Source organism: Diceros bicornis, chromosome 8 (genome assembly GCF_020826845.1).
Source record: "Diceros bicornis minor isolate mBicDic1 chromosome 8, mDicBic1.mat.cur, whole genome shotgun sequence".
In the NCBI taxonomy this organism is placed as follows: domain Eukaryota; kingdom Metazoa; phylum Chordata; class Mammalia; order Perissodactyla; family Rhinocerotidae; genus Diceros; species Diceros bicornis.
Window position 1 is genome coordinate 34,623,701 of NC_080747.1, and position 23,971 is coordinate 34,647,671.

At 34.5% G+C, this 23,971-nt stretch overlaps 1 protein-coding gene across 2 annotated transcripts in view; it reads left to right on the forward strand.

Annotated features, from left to right (window-relative positions):
• The window catches only part of SLC30A9 (solute carrier family 30 member 9), an 85,899-nt gene that overhangs the window by 45,594 nt on the left and 16,334 nt on the right, over positions 1-23,971 (forward strand). For both annotated transcript variants that reach the window (XM_058546976.1, XM_058546975.1), the window contains 7 exons: positions 988-1,055; positions 3,523-3,625; positions 14,371-14,426; positions 17,516-17,651; positions 20,543-20,582; positions 21,645-21,716; positions 22,177-22,284. In XM_058546976.1, coding sequence (XP_058402959.1) covers positions 988-1,055; positions 3,523-3,625; positions 14,371-14,426; positions 17,516-17,651; positions 20,543-20,582; positions 21,645-21,716; positions 22,177-22,284 — 583 coding nt within the window. The remainder of the gene's footprint in view (positions 1-987; positions 1,056-3,522; positions 3,626-14,370; positions 14,427-17,515; positions 17,652-20,542; positions 20,583-21,644; positions 21,717-22,176; positions 22,285-23,971) is intronic.

Below are 23,971 nucleotides of genomic sequence, written 5' to 3' on the forward strand. Positions count from 1 at the left end.
CTCAGTTCTCTGTTTTATTTTCTTTATTATATTCATCACTGTCTGATATTGTATATTTGTCTATGGATTTATTCTCTATCTTCCTATACTAGACTGTGTGATTTATGAAGGCAGGGACTCTGTTTTGTTTACTGTCATGCCCCAGCATCTAGAACTGTACCAGGCATATAGTAGTTGCACAATAAATATTTCTTGAATAAATGACATAAGGCAGAAATATATGAAGTGCTTTAATAGAAATGTAAAGTATAATAATAAATTTGTAGCAGAGTGAGTATTTATTCTCTGTGGGGGACCAAGGAAAGATTTACATAGAAAGGTGACACTTGGCCGGCAATAGAAGAGGACGAGTAAAATTTGGACAGACTGCAGTAGAAGATGATAGCATTCCAGGGAGAGGAAGAACACAGAAAGGAGAGAAAAAACACGGAGTCTATATATTCAAGGAACAGTAAAAGAACATTTAACTCTGGAAAAATATTTTCCCTGAATGTATTTTTCTACTTGTTTTATTTCCTTTTGTTTTGGTCTGTTTTGGAATTAAACACATTATTATCACTTGAGGTCTTTGGTCTTTAGGAGTTAAATTAGAGCAGCAAACTTGTTGGCTTTGACTGTTGCTTGTTTAAAAGTTAAGAAGTTGCTCAAGAAATGGAAAAATTTTAGAGTGTCGATTTTAGTTCAATACATTTTTATCATTTTACCACTAGTTACTACGTAACCAACTCAGATCCTTTCTGGAAGTAGGCAGGAAATGAATGACAAAGAAACTAAACAATTAAGGTTCTGGAAAAGGACCCAGATGCACTTTCAATTTCCATCTTCCTACTTTTTAAAGAGGAAATTCTGGAGGAAAAAAAAACATTTGACCTAGTTATTCAGAGGCTTTGATAGAGGAGATATTTTCTGGTGTGTCAGAGTCACTTGTAAGCCTTATAGTGCTTCTTGGGGAAACTTTAGAGATGTTTTGTTTTTGTTCTTTTATAGCCACGCTCCAGAACTACATCAGTTTTTTTTAAGGGGCCAGGAAAAGTGGTGACGGTTGCCATTTGCATGTAAGTACTGAAAAAGAAGCCTTTTAGAATAGAAATATATTATTTTTAATGTGTGTATCTTTGAATGAATGTATTATTTGGTATCTAGATGAAGAGTTAGAGGTTTATATTGTTTTAGGAGGCAGTTGAGTAAGTCTTTGTTATTGTCAATAAAGTGATGGGGGAAGAGTCTGCATAGATATACCCATGTTTGTGCCATGTATGTGTGATTAAGATCTAAGAATATCTTTTTTGCTTAATTGATAGAAGTCTTTTTTAAAAAGTTGAATTGCCCAAGGTTATTTTTAGAGTAACTAAAAACCAGTCTGAGTTATAGCTGCTGAGCAATATCTATACTCTTGTTTTTCTGCCGCTTACCTTAGAAGAACATACTTCATGTTTTTGCCTTTCTTTTTTCCTCTGTCTTCTTGATTGCAATTGTTTTGTTTACCTTTTATCCATTTTGCTGATTAATCTATTTTAGGATTTCTAAAAGCATTAACTCCATGATTCATTAGTTCTCTTATTTCTAAAATATTTATATATTACATGTGTCAGAAATTGTACTAGGGTCTTAAAATATAAAGATATAATACATAATTCTTATCATCAAGTGTTGGAGGGGCACTAGACTAGAGGAATTCATTCACAATAATAAAAAAAAAGATGATGCAATAAACTCGGGTAGTGATGGTAGGGGTGGAGAGACATGGTTGGGTTCAAAATGTATTTAGAAAGTATGGTTAAGGATGGGGCCCAGGTTTCTGCTTTGGACAATTGGCCAGATGGTACACCATCACTGAGAGAAGGAACACTGGAAGGAGAGGCTGGGTGAGAGCAAAGGAAATGATGAGTTCATTTTTAGCTTGAGTTAGCTATAGGGCACTTATGTAGAGTTGGTCAACAGAATTAATTCTTTTCATCATTAAAACAAGGTTAATAATTAAAGCTTTCATCATTGGAGGAATGTATGTAATGTATGTAAACTGTTTAGCATAGTATCTGGTATATAAAATGTACTTAATTATTATTACTGTTAATATATATTGGTTTGAAGCTGAAGAGGGACATCTGGATTAGAGATTTAGAGTTGAGAGTTATTTGTATATGGATGATAATTAAAGCCATCGGAGTACTTAAGAACACCTGGAGAATGTGTATCTAGTGTGAGGAAGAAAAAGCCCTCAGGAAAAAACCTTGAAGAATGCTAACATTTAAGAAATGAGTTGAGGAAAAACAGTCTGTAGAGAAGAGTGAGGAAAAGTAAGGAGAGAGGTAGGAAGAAAACCAGGGATATCAAGGAAGCCAAGGAAGTCATTGTTTTAAGAAAATAGTGGCAAATGCTTCTGTGAGATTAAGGAAAATATTAAAATGTTTCCAGGAATTTAATAGCAAGAAATGGTTGGTGGTATTGCTAAGAACAATCTAATGAGATATTGGAGGCAGAAGCCATTGTTTAGTGGGTTGAAGACTTAGTGCAAAGTGAGGAAAACTGAGACAGCAAGAGTAGATGTGATTCTTTCAAGAAATTTTCTGAAGTGGAGGGAGGGGAAAAGGGGAGCTGAAAGGAGATGTACAGTTTCCTCATTTATAAAATGAGGATAGTAATATCTGTTAATATTTGTATAATAGATATAATAAAACATGGTAAGTGACTATAGTAAGTGCCTGGGATAAATCATACTAGTCATTATTGTTGGAATCTGAGCAGCTAGCTTCCTCAGAGCTAACCATGTTTCTTTTAGTGTCTGTGGTCTACTGCTGTGACACAGAGACTGCTTTGGTCTAGCTTTGTCTTTACCTCTGGCATCTGTCTACTTAAGTAAACAGACCTTCACCAAAGTCTTGCCTTTGACACTGGCCTACTGGACTATATCAAGTGCAGATCCTCCTGTACCTACCTAAGACACATAATTTCTTTTCTAATTTCATTCTGTCCAGATGTAGAACACCCTCTTTTCTCATCAGTTCTCCAAATGCACTTAAGTAACTTGCTTACACATATCATGCCTCTTCATTTGAGTATTTAATGATACCATAATCTGTATTTTTCAAATTTTTACTTATTACCTAAAACATAATAGGTCTTGAAGGCTAGGGATTCCTCTGTTTTTTTTTTTTTTTTTTTTTGTGAGGAAGATTAGCTCTGAGCTAACGTCCGTCACCAATCCTCCTCTTTTTGCTGAGGAAGATTGGCCCTGGGCTAACATCCATGCCCATCTTCCTACTTTATATGGGATGCTGCCACAGCATGGCTTGACAAGCAGTTGCATCAGTGCGCGCCTGGGATCCAAACCTGTGAACCCTGGGCCGCCGAAGTGGAGCACGTACGTTTAACCGCTCCACCACCTGGCCGGCCCCTAGGGATTCTTGAACAGAATTTACTTTGAACAGAATCTAGTATCAAGATATATATATCAATTAAATAAGCTTTTGGTGGAAATTTTTATCCAAACCTATGCTAAATAATTTTCTCTTTCTCTCCTAGCAATGGATTAAACTGCTTCTTTAAATTTCTTGCCTGGATTTATACGGGTTCAGCAAGTATGTTCTCAGAAGCTATACACTCTTTATCTGATACTTGTAATCAGGTGAGTGATAAAAGCTTCTATCTTATTAATTTTAAAGTAATTTTTTTTAAGCTTTAGCCTAAAAGTTGACCTATTTAAAAACTGAATGATTCCTATATAGTTGGCTTGTGGAAGAAGATCAAAATTATTTTACTTTTGAATGATGAAGTACATAGAAATATGATCATAGTAATTTTAAAGCAGGTTGTTATGCTTTAAGAACTTCCAACAGTGGAATATGAAGTATAAGATTATCACTGACTAAGTGTTTGCGCAGAGATTTTTTGTACGTTTTGTAGAAGGGATTCTTATGTTAGGTAGAAATTTGGTGTCTGAAAATGAGTTCTTATGACTGTAAGAGCCAGTGAATTTAAGTGTTTTGAAAAAAGATATAAAGTAGTTATATATGATTGATGAATTAAAATGATTTTCACATTAGACTAGTATTTTGAATTCCTTTCCTTGAATTTGCACATGAAGCAAGATTTTTATAAAATTAAAATACCTTCTTAAACCCCCTTTAATCCGAGTTTTGAATACTACAAATCTAAGCCTTTTTTAAGAATACAGAATTTCTACTTCGGTATCATTTCACATTTTAAAGAATGTAGTCTATTAAAAGAAAACTTTTCCAGTATTTATTTATTTATACTCCTGTTATATAAGAACAGATTTGGGAAAACACAGTAAAAACACAGGTACAATAAAAATATTTAAGACAAAGTCAAAAATAATAATAAAATGGTAAGGAGCAGGGAGAGCAATCTTAACTCAAAATTAAATGTGAGAACTTGTCTAAGTCACTGCCAAATGGATTAAAACCTTTTGTAAAAGTAAAGAAAGAAAATGAACATTTGTTATTAGTACTAACAATCTTTCTCTTGAATTAAATTTTTATACTCCATAAATACTTAGTAACTACTATCTATATAATATTTTGCCAGTCAGTTGTGATGTGGAGTGGGGGGAGATGGGATGGGAGAGAGATATATAACACATATCTATTTTGGTGAAAGCTTATCTGAACATTAGAAAATTGAAATGCAAAAATATTTGTACATACAGGCAAGAAGATATGTACTAATTATGTATGTATTAATTTCAGTATTGTTACTTAAAATATCAAAGACAATTTTTAAGTGTCCATAGTCTGAAATACTATTCAGGAGTTTAAAAGAATATGGTAGTAGATAGCTTTGTATTGACTTGGAATAATAACCATGATTTGAGTAAAAAAATCAAGTTGCTACACATGTACAGAACTTCTTTTTCCAGCCATGATGGACTAGTAGGGACTGGACTTAGTCTTTTGCTGTAAACAACCAAAAAACTAGACAAAATATATGAAACAATATTTTCAAACATTGGACAATAGCAGTGCAAGACCATGATCGCTGAGAGAAGGGAAACAGATGAACTATATGATCTCTGTGGTTTTTTGCTTTGAGGCACATTTGGGATAGTGGAGTAGGGTGGGAGATAACAGTCTCATTGAGTTGAGAAGGCAGAAATTAGAGTTCAGTGAGTCTGAAGTAGCTAGAAATTACAAGGCAGAGTTCCACAGAGAAGGGAGCTACGCAAACAGAAAGCTGCAGAAGTCTGCATAGGGTTTTCGTTGAGTTGAATCTTTGCTGAATGTTAAGTTACACATGTGTGGGGTAAAGCTCTATGAGTCTGGGCAAAGAACCATCAGGGCGCATTAAGCTGAGTAAATCCTGGAGCTCACACAGACCTGGGAGCATTTCAGGTTCTGGCCATCTGAGATAGAGAGTCCTCATTGATTACCCAGGCCAGTGGAAGGCTTGTACCTTAGTAGTAGGACTAAATTATCCTTGATGTAAAGGCTTTTCTAGAACCTCCATAACAAAGCTCTCAAGGATCATGCTGATCTACAAGTAACTTAATTACCTGCCAGAACAAAGCCTCACGCTCTATAAGGAAAGACAGTAAAATCCAAACACTCAGTATAACATTCACAATGTTTAGCATCTAATGAAAAAATTACTAGACAGCCAAGAAGCAGAAAATCTGACTCACAACCAGGAGAAAAATCAGTCAATAGAGACAAACTCAATTGACATATGATAGAGTTAGCAGACAAGGATGTTAAGGATGTTAAATGGCTATTACAACTATGTTCATGTATTGAAAAGGAAAACATGAACACAATGAGAAGAGAAACGGAAGACATGAAAAAGAACCAAATGAAGTTTTAGAGCTGAAAAATATATCTGATATGAAAAATTCAGTATATAGAATTAACAGCAGATTAGACACTGTGGAAAAAATTATTAGTAAACTTAAATATATCACAGTAGGAAACATTCATACTGAAACTAGAGTGAAAAAAGACTGAAAAAAATGAAGGGAGCCTCAGTGACCTGTGGAATAGTATCAAGAGAATTCTGTCAAACATTTAAGGAAGAAATAATACCAGTAGTACATAGACTTTCAGATATAGAGGAGAAGGAACCATTTTTCAGCTCCTCAAATAAGACCAGCATAACCCTGATGCCAAAACCTTGCAGACATTACAAGAAAAAAATACAGACCAGTATCCCTCATGAACCTAGATGCAAAAATCCTTAAGATATCATCAAATTGAATCCAGCAATATATAAAAATGATAATACATCATAATCAAGTGAGTATTCCAGGAATACAAGGTTAGTTTAACATTCAAAATCAATAGGTAAAGAAGGTTAGTATGCAAAAATCAATTGCATTCCTACTATCAACAAACGAATGGAGAATGAAATTTTTAATAAATTCTATTTACAGTGGTATCACAAAATATTAAATACTTAGTAAATTTAACAAAAGATGTGTAAGAGTTTTACACTGAAAACTTAAAATGTGGCTGGGGGAAATTAAAGATGATCTAAAGAAATGAAAAGATATACCATGATCATAGATTGGATAACATGGTGTTAATATGTCAAATCTCCCTAAATTGGTCTATAGATTTAATAATATCCCACCAGACTTTTTTTGTAGAAATTGCAAAACTAATAAATTCTTAAATTTATGTGGAAATGCAAAGAACCTGGAATATTCAAAAAAACAATCTTGGAAAGAAAGAAAGAAATTTAAAGAACTTCAAGACTTATTGTAAAGCCACAATAATTCAGACAGTGAGCTATTGGGATAAGGATTCACAGACCAATGGAACAGAATAGAGAGTCCAGCATCAGACCCACAGTTACATGGTCAGTTGATTTTTGAAAAAGGCATCAAAGCAATTCAATGAAGAAAAGAAACTCTTTTCAATAAATGGTGTTGGAAAAATTGGATATCCATGTGGAAAAAAAACAAAGGACCTTGACCCCCACCTCATACTGTATACAAATTCAAGATGGGTTGTAGGCCCAAATGTACAAGCTAAGACTATGAAGATTCTAGAAGAAAAGCTAGGAGAATATCTTCTAGGCCTTTGGGTAGACAGAGATTTCTTAAACAGAACACAGAAACAAAACCATAAAAGAAAAAAATTTACCAATTATCAAAATTAAAATTTTTACTTATTAATGGATACTCTTAAACTAAATAGGCAAGCCATAGGTAGGGAGAAAATATTCACAAAGCATATAATCTGACAAAGGACTAGTATCTAGCATAAATACCTTCTACAACTCAGTATTAAAATGACAACCCAGGGGCTGGCCCTGGGGCGTAGTGGTTAAGTCTGGCATGCTCTGCTTCTGCGGCCCGGGTTTGCGGGTTTGGATCTTGGGTGCAGACCTACACCACTCGTCAAGCCATTCTGTGGTGGCATCCCACATACAAAATAGAGGAAGATTGGTACAGATGTTAGCTCAGGGCTAATCTTCCTCAAGCCAAAAAAAAAAAGGAGGAAGATTGGCAACAGATGTTAGCTCAGAGTGAATCTTCCTCACCATAAAATAATAGTAAAAATAAAAAAATAAAAAGACAACCCAGTTTTTTTAAGAGGCTGAAGATTTGAACAGGTACTTCACAAATAAATGTACATGAATGGTGGCCAATGGATACACGAAAAGATGCTTAACACCATTAGTCATCAGGAAATGTATGTTAAAACCCCAACAAGACATCTTTACACATTCACTATAATGGCTAAAATTAAAAAGCTTGACAACCAAATATTGGTGAAGATGTAGAGCAACCAGACTTTCAGACATTGGTGTTGGAGTGTAAAATGTTATGACCGCTCTTGAAAACATTTCTCAGTTTCTTGTAAACATATGCCTGCTGTTTGACTCAGCAATTCTACTTCTAAGTATTTATCCAATAGAAATGGGAAGAAATGTCCACAAAGACATAATAAGAATGTTTATAACACCTTTACTTAAAATGGACAAAAGACTGGAATCTACCCAAATGTTTATCAACAGTAGAGTAGATAAATTGTGATATACTCATAGAATGGAATATTATCTAGCAATAAAAAGAAATGAAATACTTATTCAGTAAGCAGCATATATGCATCTCCAACAATATGCTGAATAAAAGAAGGCAAATACAAAAAAGTACTTATGTGATTTCATTTATATGAAGTTCTGGAATGGAACTTTAATCTTTGGTTTAAAAATTTCAGAAAAATCCTCCTCTAATGTGGAAGAGGACTGGTTGAAAAGAGGCACAGGGGAACTTTTTGAAGTGATGAAAAGGTTCTGTGTCTTGATAGGAATGTATGGTACAAGGGTGTGAATTTGTCAAAATTCAAAGAACTGTACATTCAGGATTTGTACATTGCATTTTGTATGACTTTTACATCAAAATTAAAAATTTTCATTTGTGGAAGTGTGATTACTGAGTACATACTTGTACTCAGTAATATTGATAATATTACAGAATTAGTATTAATTTTTAAAAGTATGATAATGGTCTTGTGACTGTATTTTCTAAAAGGCTTAGTTTTTTTTTAGAGATTCATCCAAAATATTTAAAGATGAAATGGTATGATGCTTGGAATTTGCTTTAAAATATTCATGGGGGGTAGGGTATGGATTAGATAAAACAGATGTGGTCATGTATTTGTAATTGTTGAAGCTGAGTAATGGATGAGTTGGGTTTATTGAAATGTTCTCTTGGGTTTTTTTGAATTGTATTCTCCATCCACGTATCTGTACTTTAGAAAATTTCCATAAAATAAAGAGCAAAAAGACATTATGTAGATTGTGATTATATTTTTAAGCACACACACCCCTCCGCCCTGAAATCTGGCACAAACATATTCACAAAAGCAACATTAAAAACTGTATACAGGTGTATATAAAGGTCGTCTGAAATATACTCCAAACTCTTAAGTGGTCCCCTCTCCTATACTGTTTGAATGTCTTTACAATGAGCATGTATTAGTTTTGTAACTAGAATAACAACTTTTGTAACAGATTGAACAACTGTAGAGGTAAATAAAAGCTGAGATCACATGATATCTAGTGCTTGAAGAACTCCTTGGTGAAGAGTTTGTCTGGATTAGAGTCGTCAGAAAGGCTTTGATGAAAAAATTTCAACTAAGCCTTACTGAGACAATGGAAATTGTATTTCTCATGTCCTTTTGAAAACTATTTCTTTTGAAACCTATAATAACATTTGAAAAAATTTAATTTGTTGTAATGTTTATATGCCATAGTATTAATTTTTTTTTACCTTTTGAGAGAGTAAAACACCTCCAACTATTAAAGTAGACCTGTCTCTCTAATGATATCTAGTTTTAAAATTTCTTTGCCAGTTCATTTTAGAAAACTTTTCTGCTAAATAATAATAGTATATCATTTTATATTAATTCATATGAATTTATTGAGCACCTGAGTTTGCAGTGTAGTAAATGTGTGGAAGACGACACAGTCCTTGCTTTATCTTCTTTTTTTTTTTTTTGTGAGGAAGATCAGCCCTGAGCTAACATCCACGCTAAGCCTCCTCTTTTTGCTGAGGAAGACTGGCTCTGAGCTAACGTCTATTGCCGAGCCTCCTTTTTGTTTCCCCCAAAGCCCCAGTAGATAGTTGTATGTCACAGTTGCACATCCTTCTAGTTGCTGTATGTGGGACGCGGCCTGAGCATGGCTGGAGAAGTGGTGTGTCGGTGTGCGCCCGGGATCCGAACCCGAGCCACCAGTAGCGGAGCGCGCGCACTTAACCGCTAAGCCACGGGGCCAGCCCCTTTGCTTTATCTTCTGTAAGCGGGTCATACACACAAAACAACTAGAAGGATATTCCAAGGCAACATTTAAGCAGTTGCATGATAGTGTGGTATGACAGAAAACCAAAAAAGGGAAAGATGATCATGGAGTGGGGAGCATTAATAATGCTTCTTAGATACTAGATGTTATATTCGTGATGCTGTAAACCAAACAAATGTTGGTTATATATGCATAACTGATATATACACACACATGTATAGATATGTTGTGAATGTGCAGAAAAAGGTCTGGAAGGACACATCAAACATAACTGATACTTCTGTACCTCTGGGGGAACAGGATTAAGGATGGTCTGTGATGTCTTATTTTTATAAGAAGAACCAATAAATATGGTCCACGTTCAATTTATAAAATATTTGATGATATCCCACACTTCAGCCAACCTGAATATTAAGGATTTTTAAAATAATTGATATGATAAAAAACTCTCAACAATGTTGGTATAAAGGTAACATACCTCAACATAATAAAGACCTTATATGACAAGTCCACAGCTAACATCATACTCAATGGTGAAAAGCTGAAAGCTTTTCCTCTAAGATCAGGAACAGGACAAGGATGCCCACCTTCACCACTTTTATTCAACATAGTGTTGGAAGTCCTAGCCAGAGCACTTAAGCAGGAAAAAAGAAAAGGTATCCAAATTAGAAAAGAAGAAGTAAAAAGGTTCACTATTTGTAGATGGCATGATACTGTACATAGAAAACCTTAAAGACACCACCAAAAAAATCGTTAGACCTAATAAATAAATTCAGTAAAGTTGCAGGATACAAAATCAATATACAGAAATCTATTGTGTCTAATAATGAACCAGCAGAAAGAGAAATTAAGAAAACAATCCCATTTACAATTGTGTCAAAAAGAGCAAAATACTTAGGAATAAATTTAACCAAGGAAGTGAAAGGCCTATACACTGAAAACTGTAAGACATTGATGAAATAAACTGAAGAAGGCACAAATAAATGGAAAGATATTCTGTGCTTATGGATTGGAAGGATTAATATTGTTGAAATGTTCATACTACCCAAACCAATCTGCAGATGCAGTGCAATCCCTATCAAAATTCCAATGGCGGGCCGGCCCCGTGGCTTGGTGGTTGAGTGCACGCGCTCCGAAGCTGGTGGCCCGGGTTCGGATCCCGGGCGCGCACCGAGGCACCGCTTCTCCGTCCATCCTGGGGCTGAGTCCCACATACAGCAACTAAAAAAGGATGTGCAGCTATGACATACAACTGTCTGCCGGGGCTTTGGGGAGAAAAAAATAAATAAAATCTTTAAAAAAAAAAAAAAAAAAAAAAAAATTCCAATGGCATTTTTCACAGAAGTAGAACAAACAATTCTGAAATTTATATGGAACCACAAAAGACCTTGAAGAGCCAAAGCAATCCTGAGAAAGAAGAACCAAGCTGGCGGCTTCACACTTCCTGATTTCAAACTATCTTACAAAGCTATAGTAATTAAAACAGTACAATATTGGTGTAAAAACAGACACATAGATCAATGAAACAAAATAGAGCCCAGAAGTAAACTCATGCATATATGGTCAATTAATTTATAACACAGGAGCCAAGAATATACAACAAGGAAAGGGCAGTATAAATGGTATTGGAAAAAACTGGGCAACCACATGCAGAAGTATGAAACTGGACCACTATTTTATACCATTCACGAAAATTAACTCAAAATGGATTAAAGACTTGAATTTAAGACCTGAAACCATAAAACTCCTAGAAGAAAATACAGGCTGTAAGCTCCATCACTGGTCTTAGTGATGATTTTTTGGATTTGACAACAAAAGCAAAGGCAACAAAAGCAAAAATAAACAAGTGGAACTACATCAAACTAAAAAGCTTCTGCACAGCAAAGGAAACCAACAAAATGAAAAGGCAACTTACTGAATGGGAAAAATTATTTGCAAATCATATATGTGATAAGGGATTAATATCCAAAATATATAAAGAACTCATACGACTTAATACCAAAAAAAAATGCGATTGAAAAATTATTTGAGGATCTAAACAGACATTTTTCTAAAGAAGACATACTGATGGCCAACAGGTACGTGAGAAGATGGTCAGCATCACTAATCATCAGGGAAACGCAAATCAAAACCACAGTGAGATATCACGTTACACCTGTTAGAATGGCTGTTATCAACAAGACAAGAAATAAGTGTTGGTGAGGATGTAGAGAAAAGGAAACCCTTATGCACTGTTGGGGGGAATGTAAATTGGTTCAGCCACTATGAAAAACAGTATGGAGCTTCCTCAAAAAATTAAAAATAGAACTACCTTATGATCCAGCAGTTCCACTTCTGGATATTTATCCCAAGAAAACGAAAACAGGAACTCAAAGAGACGTATGTCCCCTGCCCCGCCGTGTTCATTGCAGCATTATTTACAGTAGCCAAGATATGGAAACAACCTAAGTGTCCACTGATGGATGAAGGGATAAAGAAGATGTGGTGTATAAAACATATCAGGGACTATTACTCAGCTATGGGAAAGAATGAAATCTTGCCATTTGTGACAACATGAATGGACCTCGATGGCATTATTTAAGTAAAATAAGTCAGACAAAGACAAATACCATTTGATCTCACTTATATGTGGAATCTAAAAAAAAAAAGAACAAGCTCATAGATACAGAGAACAGATTGGTGGTTGCCAGAGGTGGGGGGTGGGGTGGGGGGTGGGACAAATGGGTGAAGGGGATCAAAAGGTACAAACTTCCAGTTGTAAAATAAACAAGTCATGAGGATGTTATGTATAGCATGGCGACTGTAGTTAATAATACTATATCACATTTTTTAAAGTTGCTAAGAAAGTAAATCTTAAAAGTTCTCATCACAAGAAAAAAAATTCTGTAACCATGTATGGTAACAGATGTTAACTAGACTTGTGGTGATGATTTCGCAATACATACAAATATCAAATCATATTGTACACCTGAAGCTAATTTAATGTATGTCAATTATACATCAAGGAAAAAATAATAATAATTGAATACTCATTGACTTTTTCATAAGCACTGTAAACACACACACGCACACATGTTATGTATACACACATGGTGTGAATTAATAAAGAATATTAGGAATATTTCAATTTTAATGTATAGGTTTAAAATTATATGTTGTTTTTGATTTACACCCATTCTTATGGTTTAATTCACTGAAAGGCCATCATCTGTGTTTTAGTTTTCACCCTCTTTTCCTTTGGAATCCAGTAGAAAACAACTTGTAATATTCTGTGTATTTAGGGTAGGATTTCCAATATCAAAATTTAAAAATCCAATATATATTTGTTTTAGCCATTTTCAAGGTGATGTAATCTCCAAGGTGATGTAAAAATGTAATATTTTACTAGAGAGAATATTTCTATTAAATGTCTTGTAAGCTACAGGGAAACCTATCCGTGAATAATTTGGTTATCTTGAAGCTTTACCTGTATGATTATTTGATACCATGCTGAAAAAATGGAAAAGTCTGAGATTAGTCAAATAAAATCACATAGGGTATTCACTCAGAGGTTTTATTTTTTTTATTAAATAAATAATTCTGATACAGTAATCTTTTTCAGATTTCTAAATTCACATCAAATTAGAATGGAAAGGACACTAGGGGCAAGCATACTAATATTGAGAGGTTCCAGTGGATAACACTTTCTAACAAAAGATAGAATCGAAAAACCAAATAAATAGAAATGAAAGAAAGAAAGGAAGAAAAGATGAAGGCACAGGAGAAAGGAAAGGAAGAGAGAAAGGTGGTGACCAGAATTAAAGACATGTTTGCATTTTTGCCATATTTACTTTAGATTTTTGTTTTTTTAAAGAAATAAAATTTTAATTACAACTAGTCCTACATCTTTATTTCCTCCTTCCACACGCCAGATAATCACTGCTCTATATACATTGATGTGTATCCTTCCTGTGCAGGGTTTTGCAGTTTTACTGGAAATGTATGTGTCCATACACAATATACTCTTTAAAATTTTTACTATTTTTTATTTGTACAGCTATACAAGTTAGTCTTCCTGTAAAAAATCAGACCGCCCTAATCCTACTTCTCTCTTCAGAGTTATAAATATGGGTAAACGTGTGTTCTTCCAGACCTTTTCCTATTCTTTACATTATATGTAGTTTACAAAGACTATAAAAACGTAAGTTCTTCTGTACTGCACATACTGTTCCTAAACTTGCTTTTTTCCCTTCCACTTAAAGGTATGTGTGGGAGCTTTTACCATATCAGTACAGAAAGCTCTATGCCAACTCCATTTTTTTTTAACTGTTGTAGAAGTAATTTATGGTTTGGCTATACCATCATTTATTTTTCCATTTCCTTTGATGGAGTTTTAGGTTGCTTTCACATTTTTCATTTTTATAAGCAATGGTGTTTTGAACCCCTTTGGGTTCATCTTTATGGTCTCTAAGGTAAGTACTGGAAACCGGAATTGCTGGGCTATTAGACATATGCATATTAAGTGTTTCTTTGTCATTGTCAGATTGCACCCTCCAGATTGGCTTTACCACATTATACTCCCTTCTTGCTAATGATTATTTACCTTTTTTTTCTCCATCTCCATAGGGTTTACTAGCATTGGGCATCAGTAAGTCTGTTCAGACACCAGATCCTACTCATCCGTAAGGACATTGCTTTTATTTTGCTTTTGTTTGTTTTGGCAGCAAGTCATTGAAATAAAAGCAACTGAATTTTAGAAACCTGCAGTTTATGTACCTACAGTTTTATGTTAAAGATTTGGTCATTTCTTCCACTGTACTATGTATCTAAAATGCAAGACTCACCACTGAGTCCAAGTAAATTCAAGATATAATTTGAGGGCCGGCCCCGTGGCTTAGCGGTTGAGTGCACGCGCTCTGCTGCTGGCAGCCCGGGTTCGATCCCGGGCGCGCACAGACGCACCGCTTCCCCGGCCATGCTGAGGCCGCGTCCCACATACAGCAACTAGAAGGATGTGCAGCTATGACATACGACTATCTACTGGGGCTTTGGGGGAAAAAAAATAAATAAATTAAAAAAAAAAAAAGATATAATTTGAAAATGGAGTTTAAATTATTTTTTTGCTTTGTAACATAGCATAGAGCTCTTGTCCTCTTCATATTTGATAATTAATAACAAAGCACATATTTTGATGTTAGAGTTCATGTTTCAACGGAAACATTCCACATTTAGACTAATAGGCCACTCAATCTAAAATTCTAGTTTTAAGTTCTATTAAATCCATACTTAATGTATTTTAATCCCCGTGTTGTAATTTGGAAATGGTTTTCTGTTACTATTTCAAAAATTGTTTATTTGTAAAATGAGTATGCTTTTTAGAATATATTATTTTGCATCATATGAGTTATTTGATAGAGATTTTTCTGTGCTGCTTCTACTAGCACAAACTTTTGAATTCCACATGTATCATTTTTCTTAAACAAGCTTCAGTAATCGAATTTATTCATTCTTAAGGCATAAAAAGTTCACCTTTATTTCTGTAAAGGAATCTACCTCTATGCTTTATATAAATACTTTACTTAAAAGGAAGACACTACTGTTTTCTTATAAATGATAACATATTTTAAATATCCTAGAACTATCAATAAGCTAGTATAGAGAACAACTAGCTTTCTAGTCTGCTAATTACAGATCATTACAATATTTTACTATCTTAAGAAAAAAAATTTTTTCCTGACCAGTTTTATACACCAAAAATTTAAAAACAGGATAAAATTTTAGGTTGTAAAGATTTCTTCTTAAAGTATTTGCAACAAGCTACTTTAGTGCTGCCCAATAGAATTTTCTACAGTGATAGAAATATTTTATATCTGTCCAATATGGTAGTCACCAGCTACATGTGGCTGTTGAGCACTTGAAATGTGGCTAGTGCATTGAAGAACTACATTTAAAATTTTATTTAGTTTTTTTTTTTTATAATTTTTTTTTTTAATTTATTTTTCCCCCAAAGCCCCAATAGATAGTTGTATGTTATAGCTGCACATGCTTCTAGTTGCTGTATGTGGGACGTGGCCTCAGCACGGCCGGAGAAGCGGTGGGTCGGTGCGTGCCCGGTATCTGAACCCAGGCTGCCAGCAGCGGAGTGCGCGCACTTAACCGCTAAGCCACGGGGCCAGCCCCTAAAATTTTATTTAGTTTTAATTAATTTAAATTTAAATAGCCTTATGTGGCTAGTGACTTATATTGGATAGTGCAGATCTGCATGATTAAAATTTTCAGGGCTGGCCCCGTGGCTTAGTGGTTAAGTGCACACACTCCACTGCTGGCGGCCTGGGTTCAGATCCCGGGCGCGCACCGACCCACCGCTTCTCCGGCCTTGCTGAGGCCGCGTCCCACATACAGCAACTAGAAGCATGTGCAGCTATAACATACAACTATCTATTGGGGCTTTGGGGGGTAAAAAAAAATTTTTTTTCATAAGTACCTATAAATTCTTTGAAAACACATAAAATGAAATTAATGCCATTTGATTTAGATCTTAATTTACTTTAACCTAAATAAATATATATATTATATATTACGTTGGGGGGAAAGTTTAGAAGAAAGTAAATTTTTCTAAATCAAGCTGGTAGAACACTGTCACGTCTATAAACTTAGAGTTCACTATGACAAGGTTAATGTATTTACAAAAAGAATTCAAAAAACAATTTTAATTGAGAACTCTTGTTTAAATTTGTATCTGCCAGAAGGGTGCCATATAGTTTGATTTTGGCAGTAAATTTCCCAGGAAATATTTTTTTTAATTCATTCATTCATTCATTCATTCATTTAGTGTGTGTATATGTGTGTGTAAGATCAGCCCTGAGCTAACATCCATGCCAATCCTCCTCTTTTTGCTGAGGAAGACTGGCGCTGAGCTAACATCCTTGCCCATCTTCCTCCACTTTATATGGGACACCGCCACAGCATGGCCTGACAAGCAGTGTGTCGGTGTGCGCCCGGGATCCAAACCTGGGCTGCCAGCAGCAACCGCTACACCACAGGGCCGGCCCCAAGAAATATTTTTATTAATGAGAGATTCTTTTCCTTTTACAGTATGTCATATTTTTGAACTTCTCAATACTCAGTATTTTATTGGTATGTACAATAATACAAAATAATGCACATATTGACCAAAGATTCTTGAAAAATAATTGAGATTTAAAAATAAAAATTGCCGTAAAAACACCCAAAAAACTGAAGCTCTTAGTCCTAGTAACAGTAGTTAGCTGCTGTGTGCTAAACAATTCAGAACCAGCAACACGTATCCAGCATCAAATTATAGGTACTATAAATCATTGATTGGCTGTACACGAAGACCAAAATATTCAATTAAAAGCTGCATTACAAGGAAATTTGTGTTGTCTTCATTGAATATGTGAATGCATTTAAAAAGAGATTAATTTTACCAGCATTTGTAATACATAATAGCAAAGTAGCTCTACTAAATCAAAACAGACTATATGGAAAAGGGATTAGAAAATACCTGAATTAAATCATGTTCACTCTATTTTTATTTACTTTCAAAGATCTTGCAGTTTCTTCCACTTCATATATTGATTTTCTGATTAGATTTGAGTTTGGCACTTACATTTTACTTAAGTATAAAACCATAACATCTTGATATTGTAAGAAGTTTTTTGTTTTCTTTTTCATTGACCTATTAGACATACATTTTGAAAGGAAACCATCTGTATTTCTTGTAAACTATATTTTCTTTTTCATTTTTCAGGTATGGATTTTCAAATATGCGCTATATTGTTTCGCTAATTAGTGGTGTTGGTATTTTCATGATGGGTGCAGGATTATCTTGGTACCATGGAATCATGGGATTGCTTAATCCTCAACCAATGGAATCTCTTCTATGGGTAATCCTTTTTTTTTCCCATCAGTTTTAAAGTAATGTGAAGTAGTGGTTAGGTACAGTAGAATGCCATTGTCCATACTGATGTTAAAGAAAGGGATTAACATATACCTTTTGACTGTAATATAGGGTTATATATCTGTAGTTGTGATTTTTAGAACACGACTGTAGATGACCTCTAAATCCGTGTGATTCAATGATGTTGAACAAGAGTATCTCTGTAGGTACAGTCATTAAGCACTGCCTCCTTGGTTAAAATCTTGGAGTTCCATTAGTTTCTCTAGTTACTGTTAGAGAGCAAGAAAACCTCTTTTCACTTTTAGTCTCAAGAATAATATCCTATCAGTAATTAAAATATCCAGTCCCATGTAATAGTTGTATGTTGGAACTGTATTTAAAGTTAAACCTTCTACTTTCCTCTTGGTAGGTAGCTAGTAGAATGAGAGGAAGGGGGCATGGTCATTTTCTGTATTTTCCCGCCTAGGGCTTTTGCCCTTCTCTCCTATTCCCTAGTTGCCTCTGGCAGCATTGAAGGTAGGGATAGGGGACAGAAGAGTGCTAATTAACTGGTACTAACGTCATTTTGCACTTGTTTCCTCTGGGTGTGGTAGATACTTACAGCTGTCTTTTTCCTTCTTGGGAACTTCTTGGAGATTACCCTCCTTGGCCACTTTTACTGTAGCTCCCTTGTCGAGCACAAATTGGTCATGTGGCATCCCCTCTTAGCTTCTGTTTCTTATGGTGTAGTTCCAGACTATTTCTGCTAATGTTGTCTTGCATTTGGCAAGAAGGCCTTTTGGGCAGTTGATCTCTTTTCAAAAGATTTCTACTGAGAATTCCATGTCTGAGTAGGAATGGACGTGGAATTCTGAGTAGGAGCTCTGTGTGTTAAAACAGACATCTTTAACACACTCTCTGTGAGAATGCAGTTTTTTTCCCAAACACAAACATCTACTGTGCTGACATAGCCATTATCAATTAGTAGACTTGCCTATAAATTTATTTTTAAGGTGTTCATTAGACACAGTTCATTGTGATCTTAAACTCCAGGGTGTACACACATTAAGCTTTCTGAGCAATCTCACTAGCTCAACAGCTTTCTCCAAAGAAATCTTCACTTTTGGCCTCTTAAACCTCAGCTCTTCTTATATGGGCTAGTGGGTGTGGAGCTAGGAGTTATAATACCAGGCTTGGGACCCCTTCTGTGCAAGGCTTGAATGGATGGTATAGCACCTCATTTTGGAATGTGGGGGTACTTGTAACCTATTTTGTTCTCAACTGGAATGCATCTCATTTTAACATCTTGTTACACCTACACACCTACACAATAACAAGCCTATTAAACTAGGCTTTTCCTACATTTTTTATTGACTAATTTCTTACCATAACACATTTCATATAATTAAAAAGAGCGAGTATATTTTCTCCATTCTGAAAAGGTTTGGCCACCTTATTCTCTTAGCATTCATCTGATTTGTATAGTATTACTTTACAGAGGCAGAGAGGTCAATGACTCTGGAGTTAGGGACTGATTAATTAGTTAAACTTTTAATTGTGTAGAAGTTTTAAAGCTCCTAGAAGCTCTTAAATCTTTTTGTAACTAAATGGGGTTCCATCAGACTGTGACTCTTCTTTAATAAATAGATTTAACACACCATAGACCAGTTTATGTTTGTTTGATATTGTCTTGGATTCCTTGGCTGATATATGCTGTCTCCTTTATTGGATGAGACGTTTACTTGTCTTAAATCCTTTCAGGAAGGAGACAGAAGGATTGAAAAGAATTATTGGGAAGTTGGGCTGTTTATTATTTTAATTAAATTTCAGATTATCAGTAAGATTCAGTGGAAAGCACCTAGAATTGAGACTGAAAAGCTAGTATTCTAGTTCTTCCTCTGGTATCATTTCTATGCACCCAAGCAAATCACATAGCCTTGGGAAATCTCAGTTGCCTTAACAGAAATATGAGAGTGTTGGACTAGGTGAGAAATTTTCAAACCTCTGTTTCAGGGAAGCCCTAGGGTTCCAAAAAGGTAATGTTGAAAATTCTACAGATGTTTGGTTTGAGTTTCATTTAAAATTTTTAAAAATTTGTGTTGCTAGATTAACTCTGTATACGTCAGATTAAAGCTTTTCTTGGTATCTTTATTTAATTCAAGAGTGTCCTGGGGCCAGCCCTGGTGGCCTAGCGGTTAAGTGCGTGTGCTCCGCTTGAGTGGCCAAGGTTCAGTTCCCAGGCGTGCACCTACTCCACTCTTCTGTTAGTGGCCGTGCTGTGGTGGCGGCTCACATACAAAAAGAGGAAGATTGGCAACAGGGCGAGTCTTCCTCAGCAAAAAAAAAAAAAGCGTGTCCTGGTGCTACAGGGAAAGTGGTGTTACCTTCCCCTCAAAAAATTGATGATTGTTTATAACTACTTATCTTTTTGAATCAGTATTCAGAAAGGATTCTCTTGGTGCTGGGCATCCGAACAAAATCTAGAAGTTATTGGTTATGGGTGTGGATCCTATTGTATCTGGTATCCACACCCCAGATTTCAAATGTTTTTCATGTTGAATTTCAAAAAAAATTTTATACTAATTAAGTATTTCTTTCACCTTTTATATCATGAATTTAACTTAGGTCATGGTATGGTATAACATTCCATAGAGTGTATACAGAGATTACTCTTCTAAGTATTGAGAAGTAAGATGGCCATCAAATTTTTAACTTTTATTTGTTTCGTCTTATGAAGATGCCATCTATCTCATTGTCCTCATTTGAGCTTTTCCCAACAAGATCTTCATCTGGCTAGGATTTGAATTTATGTTTCTGTCTTGCATTACAAACTTTGTGCCTGAGCCATTGTGATTCTTCAGTAAAATATTAACTTATTCTTTAATACTTATTTTCTAGGCATATTGTATTTTAGCAGGATCATTAGTATCGGAAGGAGGTATGTACTGTCACAATATCTCTTTATTCTTAATTTAGTAATATATATTCAGCAGTCAGTTTTGTTTTGTTTTTTGTGAGGAAGATTAGCCCTGAGCTAACATCTATCGCCAATCCTCCTCTTTTTGCTGAGGAAGACTGGCCCTGGGCTAACATCTGTGCCCATCTTCCTCCACTTTATATGGGACGCTGCCACAGCATGGCTTGACAAGCAATGCGTCAGTGCACGCCCGGGATCCAAACCCCGGGCCGCCGCAGTGGAGCGCGTGCACGCCACCGGGCCGGCCCCAGCAGTCAATTTTTATAGGTTGCTAAGTTCCGTTGATTAAAGAAAACTGTGGGAATTGGAATCTAAGTTTTGTCTACCTTGAGGGAGGAAATACTTTGTATGATGTACTGTGGTTGTTCCTGTAATGGATGGGGGCAAGGGAAAAGCTGTTTTTTTGTTCTTGAGCATCATATCATAATACTCAGAACATTTGAAATGGAGTGTAAAAACATAACTATATACTGAGTTTTTAAAAATCATGTTTTAATAGTGTCAATCAGAGAAGGCTGTCTCTTTTTGTGATACAAATAACTCAGTTTCCAGAAGTTACAGCTATAGCGGTATTATCACAGAGAAGTGCTAATATCATATATGATACTGCCTAATTCACTGCCCTACTCATAGTATATTTACTTCTGAAACATTTTCATTTTCTATGCATAATGTTCCCTTCATCTTTGACAGTCTGTAAAATGGTGATAATACCACCTGCCTCAAAAGGTTGGGAGGATCAAAGTGATTGTGCTTAGTGTGGTGCCTGCCAAACAGTAGCTGTCCAATAAATTAAGACAGCTGTTGTGGTAATGATATTTAAATTATTATGGTTTAGAAATATGGGATTCATTGTATTATGATGATTAATTGTATTTATAAGGACTAGTTAATGTAGAACTTGTCCTTATTGACAACCTGGCATTAAAGTGTTGTGCCTATTTATTTATCTTTTGAGATGCCATCTTTAAAGTTTGGAGGCATGAAGTTTCTTCCTTGCTGATATGAATGCTTTTCTTTCAGCAACACTTCTTGTTGCTGTAAATGAACTTCGTAGGAGTGCTCGGGCCAAAGGATTGTCATTTTACAAGTATGGTATGTGTTTTAGAAACCAGGTGTATTATTTCATCTCCTTCATTTGCTTAAAATTGCCTAGTACTATTACTTTGTTCCTTATAGATATGTACAAAATATATCTCAGTGTCTTCCCTCCCTATGTGGCTCTTATATAGACATCAGCTCTTTTAAAAAAGAGAAATGTAGTGTAATTTGAACATGAATACTTTATATTTGGATTTAACTTAAGTGAACTACAGTACTCCTTTATATGCTTATATAACTTGAGAAAGTGATTTGACTTTGAATATCAGTTATTGTTAACATTTAAATCAAGAAATTATATTTACATTAAACAGGGTTTTTAAAATCACAGTCTCATATATTTTTTACCTTAATTTATATCTTAATTTTAAATGGATACTTACTAAAATGTTACCTGATAGTATCGTTAAGGTTTCAGAAAGTTTATTTTCTTGTCTCTACCCCAATGATTAAGTCATGGAAAGTCGTGATCCTAGTACAAATGTTATATTATTGGAGGATACTGCAGCAGTCTTGGGAGTGACCATAGCAGCCACTTGTATGGGCCTTACTTCTATAACAGGTAAATATTTCTTAAATTACAGGTGATTTGTTTGTACTACTTAAATAATTCTTTAATATGTGGAGATTGTCTTTTATATTTATTGAATAATTTTAAACCAATAGATAGTTAAACCATTTATTTGTATAAAACAAATAAGATGGTAAAATTTTCAGATTTTTCTGAGTTAGAAATTTCTTTTAGTTAGAAATAAGGAAAGCTGTTAATAGAGCATTTCTGTAATCTAAACCTTTCTAGCTGTGACTTAAAGCTTAGAGTAGAGTAGTTGCATAATATATTAAGTTGTACCTATAAAATTATTGATAATCTTTGTCCTAGTGACCTCACAGGTTTATTAAGATAATAGATGAGGGAGAACTTCAATAAACTCTAAAGTTCTAAATAAATATATATTATGGCTCTTGTTCATTTGTCTTTTTCCACTATTAGTGCCAATAATGACTGCTGTTGCTTTCCTGTTTCCTTGACTCTCTAGTTGCTTCCATCCTTGTTTTGGTAGCTAGTTAAGTGTTTTGAAAGACAGTTCAGTACAGGTGAATGAGAAGACAAAAAAAAAAAAAAATCATTTTATTTGTATTTTCTAAAACAGAAGAATCATTTAGTATGAAAAGACTCAATTTCTGAGGTTGGAATTCTCTTGGAATGGAACTTCTTCCATTCTTACTCATTTGTCCTTGCATGTTTAAAATAATTTTAGGTAATGAGCTTCCATAGTTCTGCAGTGTTTCTTAAAATAGTTTGAAATATGAGTAGGTCTTCATTTTGAATGTACATTTTAAGACTAAATCAGCATTCTGTTCACTGTGATCTAAAATAATTCTAGAAGTTTTGATTTTCTGGTTGACCTACCTTTTTAGATATTTTTTAGGCATAAATTAATACTTAGCAGAATTTTAGGCTTAAGAAAAGTGTGACTTGATGAATAAGTCAACTTTTAATAGATGATTTTCTTTTATATAATAATATAAAGCAGTCAAATCAAACTTAAAAATATTTGTTTTAAGAGTTTCACATTGTTTTATTTAATTAGTTTAATTCATTTAAATTAAATTAACATGCCAAGAAAGAAGTATTTTCCAGCTAATATTCCTGTGATTTCTGTAGGACTGTTTATACATTGTTTATGTATATTTTTACATAAAAATAATTAGTTAAATTCCAGTTTCTAAAGAGCAATATTTGATTTTAAACTCTGTAATTGCAAACCTCCTAGTGGATTATGTTTTACAAGTGGATTATTTATAACACTTTAATAGATGTCAGTTTACTTTTTAGTGTTATATTTTGACTACGTTAGTAAAACTAGTATGTAAATTGAGATTTTTTTAGTAAAATAAATGTATGTTTTATCAAGTGTTAAGAGAGTTAAATTTAATATTGACATTTGATCTTTGGAATAAAAAGACTTCTAATCATAAAAGCCTTGTATGTAAAATTTATTAGAGAGATTTAAAATATAATATTTATTGATGTCTGTTGTGTAAGTATTAGCCTATACATTCATAGATAATAAATCAACTCTTCTCATTGGTTCTGGGAGAGAATTAAGTTCTAACAACCTAAGGCAAACTTTAGAATCAGAATCACCTGGAGAGCTTGGGAAGACACAGAATGCCAGACCCTACCTCTAGAGTTTCTGATTCAGAAGGACTTGGGTGAGGCCTGAGAATTTGCATTTCTACCAAGT